The sequence below is a fragment of the Colletotrichum costaricense genome (genome assembly GCF_030867565.1).
Source record: "Colletotrichum costaricense strain IMI 309622 chromosome Unknown Scaffold_12.1, whole genome shotgun sequence".
NCBI lineage: Eukaryota > Fungi > Ascomycota > Sordariomycetes > Glomerellales > Glomerellaceae > Colletotrichum > Colletotrichum costaricense.
This window is the reverse complement of record NW_026848241.1, coordinates 678,878-691,657: the sequence shown is the minus strand read 5'-3', so window position 1 is coordinate 691,657 and position 12,780 is coordinate 678,878. Positions and strand designations below refer to the sequence as shown.

The 12,780-nt window shown below is 54.2% G+C and overlaps 3 protein-coding genes across 3 annotated transcripts; 2 read left to right on the top strand and 1 right to left on the bottom strand.

Moving 5' to 3' along the window:
* Nucleotides 1–6,383: 6,383 nt before the first annotated feature.
* CCOS01_11179 (uncharacterized protein) lies at nucleotides 6,384–7,425 on the top strand (the record flags this gene model as incomplete). Its single annotated transcript, XM_060459332.1, has 3 exons — nucleotides 6,384–6,833; nucleotides 6,917–7,152; nucleotides 7,338–7,425. 3 exons carry the CDS (start codon nucleotides 6,384–6,386, stop codon nucleotides 7,423–7,425), a joined length of 774 nt encoding a protein of 257 aa, XP_060310064.1.
* Nucleotides 7,426–7,720: 295 nt separating this feature from the next.
* CCOS01_11178 (uncharacterized protein) lies at nucleotides 7,721–8,602 on the bottom strand (the record flags this gene model as incomplete). The annotated part of the gene is made up of 2 exons (XM_060459331.1): nucleotides 7,721–8,219; nucleotides 8,316–8,602. The coding sequence occupies 2 exons, from the start codon at nucleotides 8,600–8,602 to the stop codon at nucleotides 7,721–7,723; spliced, it is 786 nt and encodes a 261-aa protein (XP_060310063.1).
* A 1,036-nt stretch (nucleotides 8,603–9,638) lies between these two features.
* CCOS01_11177 (fungal specific transcription factor) lies at nucleotides 9,639–12,657 on the top strand (the record flags this gene model as incomplete). Its single annotated transcript, XM_060459330.1, has 8 exons — nucleotides 9,639–9,701; nucleotides 10,165–10,235; nucleotides 10,350–10,770; nucleotides 10,848–10,929; nucleotides 11,037–11,462; nucleotides 11,524–11,836; nucleotides 11,896–12,212; nucleotides 12,326–12,657. 8 exons carry the CDS (start codon nucleotides 9,639–9,641, stop codon nucleotides 12,655–12,657), a joined length of 2,025 nt encoding a protein of 674 aa, XP_060310062.1.
* Between the last annotated feature and the right edge of the window lie 123 nt (nucleotides 12,658–12,780).

Below are 12,780 nucleotides of genomic sequence, written 5' to 3'. Positions count from 1 at the left end.
TCAGTTGCTGACAAGACAACTCTCAGGGGTCCATCGTTCGGCCTTGCGGCAGTGCTGGACCGCGCGACTCCACTGCGTGCGTCAGCTCTGGTTCCCTACCAAGACTTTACGGCAGCTGGACCGGTTGGCTGACGTCAATGTTTCTCTGGGGCTTGTTCCGCGGCGATGTTGTGATGAACAAGAGAGTAGGCCAACGAATCGAGACATGAAAGTAATCGATGTTGGCTGAGGCATGGCAACTGTTGAAGATGAGTAGGGCCTCCGTTGGAAAGTAAACGCAAAGTAGCCGTACAGCCTTGGTCAACAATGTTCTCAGATGGCCGTTGCGAATTGGGGTGACAAAGGCGGCTGGGCTGTAGTCTTGGCAATGACCTTCTTCGTTTTTGACTATGGAACGAGGGACATAAGTCACCTCACATGAAGGCGTTCGGAAAATTGGCTTTCAACGACTTGGATAGGAAATCCCCAAACGGCGCAGTCGGAGAACCCATTCTAAGTCTGAATCGGCCGGAGATCGGGGACCGGGTCCGATGGACAAACTCGGTGAAAGTGGGCCACGCCCGGAGCAATCCGAGACGGAACCCTGAAGGCGGCAAGGACAATCTGCAACTTGGTGATGAGTTTGATGCTTAGTATTAGTCTGTAGTTTGAGCCCTAGCTGAAACGCACTTTCGGGTCCTCTTTGATCAAGAAAGTCAAGACAACAACAAGATCATCGGCACATCGCTAATCCGGACGAGTCTATGCCCAAAGTACAATGTGAACATGCCCACCGGAAACAGATAATACGGTATTATACTGCAAATTAACAACGCTAGACCTTCTCCGGTTTCCCAGGATGGATTTCTTTCAGAGAATTATGCGAGTGCAAGCCACCTCGCATGCCAACTTTATGGGATATCCCAATGGCTTGGCCAGGAACTGTGAGCGATCGGCGCGTCAAACAAATTGCTAATCGCAACAACGCGACCATGGTAATCAACCCCAAGCCACCCCGCCCATCATTGACAACCCTAATACTGCAAGCCGTATCTCAATCCGACTAAACACAATATCCTTGGCCGCTTATACCTGCGAATGGTCCGTTGGGTTCTTGTCTCTCGCTTGGCGGACGGGGTTCACTAGCCGCATCAGGAGCTTCACCTTTGAGGGACTATATCTTTGATCGCGATGCATCCACTTCGCATGCTACCGTGGTGTCTTCTCCTCCTTTCCGGAGTGGTAGCAGCTCAGGCACCGTCGATTGATAAACTTCCATCATGCCCTGTATGCCAAACCATCTAAACCTGAGACTCCTTCCCCTATGACTAACGGGATACCCAACGGCAGCAATCATGCCTCGTTCAAGGCTTGAGCATCTCATCTTGTCTCACGGCACACCACCCATGTCTATGTAATGACACAGAATACATGAGTTTCATGAATGCTTGCGCTACGAGTAACTGCCTGCCAGCTAACGCCATAGGTAAGTACGGAAGACCTCATGTTCCATGCGGTGGCGCGAGCTACGAGTTAACCAGGTCTCATTAGCCACCCAGAACTATACTTGGACAGTACGTGGGCTTTCAGAAGTCAATGATTATGTTTCAATACAAGTCCCTACCTTAGCGGTCTTCTTCGTGCTGGCCTCTCTGCCAATCTTTATGCGAGTGGCAGTCAAGGTTGCAGGTGTCTCTGTGTGGGGACCTGATGGTTGGATGATCCTGGCAACATGTGTGAGTGTGAGCTTGATCAACTTATTTGGACCATATGCCTGACGGAACATAGACATTTCTCATAGCTTTCGTACCGATGAATGTGTACGGTAGGTCGATCTGCACTTGCTTGATAGAATAGTCGTTCCGGATCGTGATGGCTATATTCAGCTTCGGTCTCTTGTAAGTCCTCTTCAAGGTCAACCCCGACTAGAGATCAGGGACTGTCTGACGACATGACTTTATGTCTTATAGCAGTCTTACAGCCGCCAGCTCAATCAAATTGAGACTCCTCACTGAAGACCATCAAGGAGCGTACAATTTTACAGGTAAGCCTCAAAGCCTCCATCAAGTTTGACGCCTGGCAGTTCGCTCTTACTCACACGGCCGGATTTCATCAGTAAACTCGCTACCAATCTCTACGTGGTCGATAATTGAGATAGGCGTGGGTGTTTTCACGGTCTGCGCGCCTGACATCCGACAGTTCTTCCGAGTCTTCATTTTTAGATGGCGTGATGAACAGGCCAGCTTGCACTCGGGGCCTATTCCCGGCAGGCCTTCTGCAGGCGCCGTCGAGGGGGTTAACTAGGCAATACTACAGATGCGTGTCAATGAGACCATTGCCAAAATGATGTATAGATAGGTGGAAGAGCGACTGAATGGCAAAACACAACATTTTCACGCCTCATTGATAATCCGGAATTCCACCAGACAAATTGACTATGGGTTTCTTGTTTATTTCTCACAGGGGCTCTTCCAGCAGACACATCACCCATACAGGCAGGAAAGCAGTACTTTCATTGTGCCCTTCTGAAGAAAACGAATACATCCGCGTTGCATCATGGTGTACGACTTATTACTTATTGAACTCACCATTTGCCGTCTTCTTGAAGCAATATGAAATCAGAAAGCAGTCTGATGTCAATGCCGCTGCTAACCGCATGACCTTCAAACGCCCAAGAAGTGGTGGAACCCGAGAGTTCTGGGGAAAAGATTCAGAGTGTGAGATCCAACCTAGACCGGTACCAACGACCGTACCGCAAGTAAGTTTGCACACCGGATATTTATGCCGTTTCCAAGATTTTCACCATCGGCAATTGAGCCGCAAATGCATTGTATCAAAAGACTGAAGAATAAATCACATTCGGACCTGGGTTAGTACCGGCAACGAGGTACGGAAATCTCCGACTCGGCACGGTCACTGCGATGCCAAGACATGAGCGCCGCCAAGAGAATAAATAAATCAGAAAAAAGTGAAAAGTGAAAAAGGGCTGCGCTGCCCCTCCACAGAAACGCCAAGCCGCCAATCTGGCCGACTCGGCCGCGACGATTACTGCGTGCGTGCGTGCGTGCCAGGCATTGGTATTTCCATTTGCTCCATCGCCCTTTTTACATCCCCTTGCGTGGGACGAGCAGTCTTGGCCGAAGCACCGCCAATGCTCTGGGCAAGGTAAACGACGTAGCGCGGCGTAACCGGTACCATGCGAAGTCGAAGGGGGGGGGGGGGGGTTTGGCACCAGGAAAACACCAAGGCAGGCCGCCCGCGCCATTGATAAGATTGTCAAGAACTATACGTGACTGATTGTGGTTCGGTCAAGAAGAAGCCCAGCCGTGGCATCAACACCTAGTATACCTGATAGCAAAACACCAAGACTACACGGTACCACTCGAGAGTTCGAGACCACTTTCACGCTTTCAAGGTTCGTCGGAGCTACTGAAGACCGTCGTACGGGCCCAGCCGCAGATCGCTCTCAGTATTGGACATTTGGTCGTTCTAGTCCTTGAACGACGTTGACGGTCGAGCAACCGACGACGATCCCCCGGAGCATCACCTGGAGAAAATCTGAGTCACTATGTCTTACTCGTGGGGTATCGCAGACTATGGAAATGATCAGGTGAGCGCGTCCGCGGGCATGGCGTTGGAAGTTTATCGAGATGATCCTCAATCTCATACTACCTTCTGGGGGATTGGCTTCAAGCTCGTCATTTTCCTGGCGTGGCCTGCTTGCCGTGCCGTGCCAAGCGGTCAAGAAGATCAGCGCTGGCACGGGCAAAGGCGACATTGAAGTTTGAATGAGGCGAACTGGTCCGAGTGAGTGAATGAGTGAATGAAGACTCAGAGTGAGAGTGAGTTGACCTGAGTCGCGGTTTGCCGTGATGGCTTGGCATGCCAAGAAAGCCATACTTCATGTTTCCTTGGTGTCTGGGTCGTGCACAGTCACTGTTGGCTGGCGCGATAGATCATTGAGCCAACCTTTTCAGCAGCAATTCGGGGCAACTTTGCAAGGTTTGGGGAAAGGAAATGAGGGATTGCGTGGATGCCCAGCGCCAATGATCCTCCCCAAACCCCCCTGGATTGAACCCTGGAAATCTAGACGAGAGTTTCTGGGGAACCTTTGCTCTTTGATTTTCGTTGATTTCATCTTTTTACTTTTCTCGACTTGGCAGCGACTTGGTATCGATAGATGGAAACTCAACTGCGTGATGGTTGCTTTTCGTCAACTTCTTTGCTGTGGCATCTCACATCCTTCCCGCTATCTTGCCATTCCAGTAATGAAGATGAGAAGCGGGAAAGACACAGCGACGAGCCTTTCGGTCTCGGTCTCACTCTTGACAGCTCAGTCTCGAACGCCCGCGTCGTTGAGTGAACCGTTGCTGCAAACAGGCGAAAAAAGCAAATGTCTCGGTACTCGTACGCGCTGAGATGGAGCAAAGCTGCACGACGGTTGCAGGGCGCATTGTCTATCGATGACGGCCAACAGGATGGAAGGGAAAAGGCCCCCATAGGATAGACGGATGGATGTGTCCTTCCAAGAGCCCAGGACCGTTTGCGCCGCCAAAAGTGCCCGCCCAGAACTTTGATGATCCTTTCTGTACCACCAAACCCTTGCGATCCATGACTAAACGCCAATCTCCCACATCACGAAGTGACGAACGGTAATGTTTCTTGAGACTTCTTCCCGTGCTGCCCAGGAGCTTGGTGGAGGACAGGAGACTTTTATGGCAATTGGCACGGCGGGATGGGAAATTGGACCGGTCACGGCGCTGCTGAGGTATGCCGAGTCGGACAGGCGCGCCAAAAGGCATGGCGAAATCTCACCACTCGACTGCCACCTTATCACTGTACGACAAGTCAGACTATTGCGTCCGAGACAAGAATTCCCAAGAGACACCAAGTCCCTTGGCAGCGAGAGCTCTGCCTGCAGTGCTCAGCATCACTAGACTCGATATTTGAGGCGCCTGTGCTATGGTGCTAGGTACGGTTCCGCTGTGCTACCAAATTACGGAATACTGATAACCTCAACTACCAAGACACCACAAGACCTATAGCGCCGGCTCAACGAGCTGCCCAGGAGGCTAGGTGGCTAGGCCAGCGCGTGTCACTCCTTCACCGTTCCCTCTCGGCGCCTGCGGACCTGCGAGTCTTTGGGATCCCTAGCTAGAGTCTGCCCTGTCGGTCTGAGAATTCTGTTTGGTGGGAGCGCGGCAGGCCGCAGTCCTCTTGGCGGGTTTGGCTGTAACACCTCCCAAGAGCACAACAGCCCCCCCTTATCCCGACAATTATAACCGAACAAACAGCCTGTGGCAGCTTGACAGGCGCTGCTGCTTCATCCCAGGACCCAATGTGCCCCCAAGGCGCTCCAACATGTGGCTCGCCGCTCTGTTCTGCTGGCAATGTCTTGGCAAAGTTCCCCTTCGCTCTGTGTGCCAAGGGATGGAACTGGACGAAGTGAATCTCAAGCTGGGACACGCCCCTCCAAGGCCTCCCCCCCAAGCTCCAAGGAACAGTCGCCCAGGGGCCAAGACCGCCAAGACAACAGCATCGTGAAATGTGAATGGGTATTCTCCTCACCCCTACGAGCCTAGGCGGGCCAAGACGGCCTCTGTGGCCAATTCTGGAGCCAGTGAGCTGATAGCGCGACTTGGCGAGCAGCACATTTGAGACCTCTCCAGTCTCTCACAGAGTACAGAGTGCCAGACTGCCAAGACTCTCATGTGTGCTTGGGTGTGTGTATTTTTCGTACAGGAGTAAATTCTAATTCTCCTTGTTCCTCTCTGCTGCTGCCCAGGCCGAGTGCCCAGGCTTTTCGCCAGGCCACACAGCACCGTATTCTTTTCTGCTGGCCCCCAATTTCCCTCCTCCTTGAAGTCTTGACTCTCATTTTCGCGCCCTCTCGTTTTGAGTTTTTCTCGGTCTTTTCTTGGGAGAGGGTCAGGCGCAATTAGAGCATCTCGGCGGTCTCTGGGCTTTTTTCCTCTCATATCCTTCATTAACTCTTTCGCACACACCCACGCCCTTGGAAAGACTAAAAGGGTCGCTGAAGCCCGCCGTACATATTCCGGCGTGTGAGCTCTTTTCGGTATCCGGTTCTTCAGCCTTTTCGCCTTTCCTTCCGTGCCCACTCGGAGCCTTTTCCAGACGTCCACCCAGCCGCTCACTCACACACCACTCACTCACTCACTCGTGTCCCCATAAAAGTCCACTCATGCCTGCGCCAACAAGCTGTGGCATGTGGTGTTGATTCTGCGCTTGGAGGTCCACACATATTGAAGGAGATACCAAAAGACGACTTCTCAGCAACACCGAGGAGGGAACTAGAGACGGAGTAAAAGAAAGGGATTAGAGGAGAAGGGGAAAAACCTACAGAGCCATCCATCCATACACCACCGAAACGCAGTTCGCCCGCCATGTCTCTCCAAAACGGCGCCTACACCCACCAAGGCTACTCAGCGCCGCCCTACAGCCAGGGATACAACCAGCCGCCAGGAGGCCAAATGTACGGAAACGACGAGCAGGTCACCCAAGTATACTACTACAACAACGACGACGCCGCATCGATCTCGTCGCGGAGCATCTCGCAACATCAACAGCAGTACTGGTACGGCCAACAACCCGGCGGCGGCCGAAGTTGTCGATCCAGCGGCAGCGCCAAATCGCCCGAGAACGAGCGCTTCAACCGCAAGAGGAGGCGGTGCACGTACATGTACTACGTCCTTCGCCAGCTCGCCATCATTGTTCCCTTGGTCGTCATCTTTTTGAATATCAACATTTACTGCTCGCGGAGGGGCAAGTATCTGAATGATTCGACGAGTCCGGCGGATCCTATTTTCTACAGCTTGTGGTTGTCTGTACCGATTGTAAGTTCCTGTCCCTGGGCTTGTAGTGAAAAATCGACGCGTGAGATGTCGCGATATCTGAGACTCAGCTGACCATCTCGTAGTCATGTATTCTTCTCATTTGGTCACTCATCACCGTCATCTGGCGCAAGAGGGACGCCTACCGTGGCGGCATCCCGAAGCATTTTCATTTTGGCATGGAGTTGTGTTTCACGCTGGGCACCACCATTTGCTGGATTCTGCTCGTTATCCAGATCGAGTCGAAGAAGTCCAACGGGTACTACGCGTATCCGTACATTCAGTACGAGGCTGCTCTGGCGTTCCTGCTGGGACTCATCATGTAAGTCGAGCCATCTTTCTTTCATCCGACATGTTCACTCTCACTTTCGCACTCACTCCCCATCTCACTCCAACCCTCATTCTCACCCTAGCCTCATCTTGCTTTCACCCTCACTTCATACCTTGCCCCACCATCATTTCACTCCCAGTCATCATACGGTTCATTGATGCTAACCTCTGCACCAGGATGTCCGAGTTTGGTCTGCTCGCGCGAGCCTGGTTCGAATTTACCAACGAGAGGACACGATATGAAAGTGAGATGATGCAGGTGTAATGCATCAAAGCATCGTCCGGCGTTTCGATTGTTTTTCTGCGCTTTTGAGCGGTCTTTATGGCGAGGCGTTAAGAGCACAGGGACTGGACTACTGGATTTGCATTTCTGGGACAAGGTAGAGAGGTACTGACATTTGGAGCCCATTGCATTTTTTGCTTGAGAAAAACCACATGAAGAGATACCCATCAGCATGAAACAAGATACCATTAATTAAGAATTCCACAACCACTGTGGCCACCGAATGCCCCTCTCTTACTATGTCCATTATGTGACTTCAGAAAAACAATTGATATTTCTACTGGCTATTTATCGTTCGCGACTGCTTCTGCCCCTCCTTGCGGCGAAAATACTCACCCATGAACGGAGACAAGAGCGCGATCGTCAGCAGCACGGCCCCCAACAACCCCGTGATCGCAACAACGGCCAGTGGGCCGAGCTGTCCCATCTTCTCCGGCGGCTGCAAGACGAACGGCCCGTCCGTAGCTGCTGCATTCCCGCGCGTGGTCGTCGGGGACGCGTAGGGATAGATGTTCTTCGACTCTGGCGCCGTGAACGCCCCGAGGCAGGAACTTTCATCGCAGGCCTCGCTGACAGGTTTCCCGTCTCCATAGTACGATGTTTCGTAATTGGCCAGTCTCTTGGTGGATGCCACGGACTCGCGTACTTCCACAGAGTATGTGATGCCGTAGGCGTAGATTGGAGATGGCGAGGTCTGGGCTGGGTCGGAGGCGAGGAAGCCGGCCGTCGTGGTCAAGATGCAGTTTGCTCCCGCTGTACATGACCAAGGCAGTGTGCTAGTAGGTGCGTTTTGGGTTAAAAAAAAAAAAAAATCGTGGATTAATGCGTGCTTGAGTATCTCTATCCTTCGCAAAAGGGCGCGCTTCTCTTACCCTGGACAGCATATCACTTGGGAGTGGCTCTTCAGCCACCACTCATATGTCAAGGTTGCCTGGCCTCCGTCGGTGACCGTCCGCTTCGATACAAAGGGGTCGGCTGTGTCCACGGCCGTACTGCAAGCCGGTGCGTAGCCAGAAGGGCACCCGCCCCATGAAGTCGCGTAGAAACCGCAAAAGTTGTTCCAGCTGATTGTTTCGCGGGGAATGAGGCATTCGCGGGCCGGAGTAGCTGACCAGGGCGGGGAGCGCGTGGGAGACGAGGTTATCGTCGAGGTGGCCATTGCGAGACTGTGATGCGTTTATAGGGGTCTCGAAACTGGTCATGGGTTGGCAATGATGTGGTCTACGGTGGGTTTGTGCAGCGGTCGAATGTGTCTTTGGGAGATGACGATTGAACTCTGCTCATCTTGATAGCGGGCTGTGAGGTTTGTATTTATGTGAAGCTCATGCTTTTTCAGCCGAGTCTCGATCAAGAAGGAGAGAGGTCCGGAGACCCGTCCCCTTTGAGGTCAAGTCTCTGCTGCAATCTTACGGCGCAGCAAGGGCTTGGCGTGCCCGGCTGTCTGGACCCTAGCCTTTGCTGCCATGTCTGCGAAGATGGAAGGCCTCACTTTGATTGATTGCGCATCTCACAAGACTGAGAAAGTGAAGTAGGAAGTAGGAAGTGGGAAGTGCATTTAGAGGTTGGGAATGCAAGGAGGGTGTGTTGGAAGTCTCTTGATGTTTCGGTGTCTCGGTGAACGGGACCTACACCTTGGAAGGTGGAGAGAGCCTGACCGAATCTCGGTGAACGATATCCACTCTTCGTAGTGGGGCGATCATCGGAGAGACGTATCGGGGAAAGCCGCTGACCAAGAGGAAGTAGTGGGCCCCATTCAACAAGGCTGAGGCTATCGATTGGCCAAAAGATTATCGCGGTGGATTCTAATTCGCTCATGGGACGTCTCAGGCGCGTCACAGTTGGCCTTAGGGCGGAAAATTAGCAGAGAAGGTGCTGAAGAGTGGGGCCCGGTCCCGCGATTCCCGACTTTCCCGACCCGGCCGAAGCGCCCCCCCAAGTCACCTTACGGTCCCGTCGCAGTCGAAATGGTCAATTGCAAGCGCACATATCCGTTGGGAAGAGGAGCAACGCCAACAAGGCTCAAGCAGACCACAGACACATAGGTCCAGCCCGATCTCGCTATTCCCCTTCTCCACAACAAGGGCCCAAAGTTCAACTTTCTTCCGTCCCGCATCAACTTCGGGGAGGGAACCACCTCAGACCAGGCGCAAACAGCAGAGAGGGCAAGGCAGAAAATTAGCCCATGGAACATCACCATGTCCTCCACGAGGGCCATCAAGAAGAGCGCCTTTTCGTGCGAACCATGTCGTCGTCGCAAGGTACGTTTAATTCCGTTTCCTTCTCTTTGTGTTTCTGTATTCTTCTTGCGCGCTCTTTTTGAGTCCTTTCTCTTATCCCCCACCTTGTCTGTCTCTCTTTCGGCACGCCGCACCACCACCACCCCTCCGCCGTGGTGCGCCTCATTTCCCGCATTCCGCGCCACAACCCGTACCCCTGCCCACCACTCGGATCCGCGGAGGGTAGCGGAGGCTCAGGCAATGTTTGATGATCCTGCCTGAGGTAACCAAGGCTTGAGATACACGACATGGCCGGGGGGATCGACTCCCAAGAGGACGGGGTTGGGGGCGAATGGGTGTGGGACGGCGGCATCACGGCACGGAAGGGCGGGGGGAAGAGCGAATCCGGGCGACGGACATCATGCACAACTTCCGGCACGGCGGCGGCGCGAACGGATCGGAGCATGACGGCCTGAGTTGATGCTGACCCGGTGATTGACGGCAGGTAAAATGTGGCGGAGAGCAGCCGACGTGTAATCGGTGTGCTGCCCGCGCGGATGAGTGCGTCTATAAACTGTGAGTTTTCCCCTTTGCTAAGCCCCTGATCTCACCTGCAGCCTGGGATACCTCATGTTCCCCCTACATCCCGGCGATTCTTGTGGAATATACTGACCATGTCGGATGAAAAAGTAACCCAACGTTGTCTTACACATCACGGCTGGAGCATCGCATAAAGGAACTAGAAGCACAGCTTGCCGCCGCGAGAGCTCACGCACCATCCGGAGCGGGAGCGGGAGCAGGACCCTCAGAACCCTCCCGGACATCATCGCCGAGCGTCGGGCCGTCAGCGGGCCAGTCGCCCATGACGGATCCTCACCACTTTGAGTCGCAGGATGAAGAGTCTGTGAGCGAGAGCTTCAAGGGCCTCAAGGTCGACGACAAGGGCGCCATCACGTATCATGGCTCCACGAGCTTCTTCCAGCTGCCGAGCGATAGGCCGTCTGGCTCGAGGGACCAGCAGTCGACATCTGACCAGGCCATGCAAAGGCGTGAGAGGCTTGTAGCCAACGCCTGGCAGCAGAGGGCGCTCGAGAACATGTCCGATATACCGGTATGCTCTTCCTCCTCCAACCTCCGGTCAACTACCCGCGGAAAAGTGGCGTGTGAGCTGATCTGATCCTTACCTAGGAACCGTTCCAATATCTGCTAAATGTTCACTGGTGCTGGATCCAACCTCTCTTCAACTTCATCTACAGACCTGCCTTTACTCGTGAGGACAACCCCTGACTCTTCTCCTGGCATTTCCAAACTGAACATCTCTACCAGGTGACATGCAGACATTAGGACCATACTACTCCCACACCCTCATGAACGCAGTTCTCTCCCACTCCATCCGCTGGGGCCGAAGCGACCCGGCCACAAAAGACAGGCTCGAGGAGTTCTACGACGGCGGCGCCCTCTTCGGCAAGCACGCGCGCAGCATGGTCTTCGAGGAGCTCAGCCAGGGCGTCTGCTCCATCCCCACCGTCCAGACACTCCTGCTCCTCAGCGCGCAGGAGTGCAGCGTGGGCAACAGCGCCCAGGCCTGGACGTACAGCGGCCTCGCGTTCCGCATCATCGACCACCTCGGCATCTGCGTCGACGGGCAGCGGTACCCCGGTTCCGTGCAGCTCGCGGACGAAGATGTCGAGATCCGCCACCGACTGTTTTGGAGTTGCTATTTCTGGGACAAGATGATTAGTCTGTACCTCGGGCGCTCGCCTTCGTTGCAGCAGACGTCTGTGTCGCCGCCGCAGATTATGTGTATGTTTTTCTCTGTTGGTGCTTTCTGCAGAAGGGAGTATGCTGACTGGCGAGATGATAGTTGACGACTCGGCCGAGAACGAGTCGTGGACGCCCTTTGGCGTCGTACCGGAAGGCGGCTGGAAGTACCCCCCCGCGGCGGCGCACTCCACCTCGTGCTTCATGCAAATGTGCCGTCTCTCGATAACCTTTAACGAGATCCTCGTCCACATGTACGACCCCGTGCGGCCCAACAGCCAGGCCGAGATGCAGGACTGTCTCGCCAAGCAAGAAGTCGCCCTGCGTCAGTGGTGGGATGAGCTACCTCCACACCTAAAGATCGAACCCACGGCTCTCCCAGCCCTGGCGCCGCCGTCGCACATCATCACGTTGAAGTACGTCCCGTCGTCCCCCTTTGAAGCGAAAGATACTGACATTTGCACCCTCCCCTTAGCGTCCTCTACCGCACCTTCAAGATCCTCCTCTACCGTCCCATGCTGTCTCAGCGCGGAAGAGTAGGCGATAACCTGCAGCCGGTGCAGCGGTACCTCGGCGAGTGCGTGACTTCGGCGACGGGAATCATCGCCATCTTTGATCTCTTCTGCCGCTCCTTCGGCATCAGCCACTGCGTGCTCTCCCTTTCGTATAGCGTGTACATTGCCGCGTCCATCTTCCTGCTCCAGGTGCAGTCCAGCGTCGAGGACGCACAAGCGCTGCGGAGACTGGAGTACTGCGTCCGTATCCTGGCGTCCGTGAAGCGCATCAACCCAGGTGAGTTAAGGTTTTGAAGCATTCCTTCACCCCCCTTCGACATATTCCAGCCAAAGGGGAACAAGATCCAACTTTGAGCCCTAAACTCTGACTGACCACACCCCGCCCCCTAGTCATCAGCAGCGCCCTCAACCTCATCACCCGCGAGCTCGTCGGCCTAGGCATCGACATCGGCGCCCTCGGCCTCCCCAAGACGGCCGCAACGCCGCCCATGGCAACCTACGGCATCCCGCAACAGAGCCGCCACGGCGCCGGCGCCGAGAACAACATGCCCCCGACGTCCGTACCGCCCGGCCCGGAGGCCACCAGCTCCCCAGAGCAGATATACAACTTCCCTTTTGTCGACACCCTCGGCCCCGAGGCCTTTGCCATTGACCCGCAGGTCTTCCAGACCATGTCTTCTATAGAACCGTTGAGCGTCAGAGTCGGCGCGATAGATGAATAGCAACAAAAATAAAGCCAGCAGAAAGCCAGTCCATTTATGCATCAAGAATCACTTACCAGAATTAAAAGAAAAAAGAAAAGAACAAAACGAGAGATTTCCGCCATCCATGTTTTCGCGACGGCC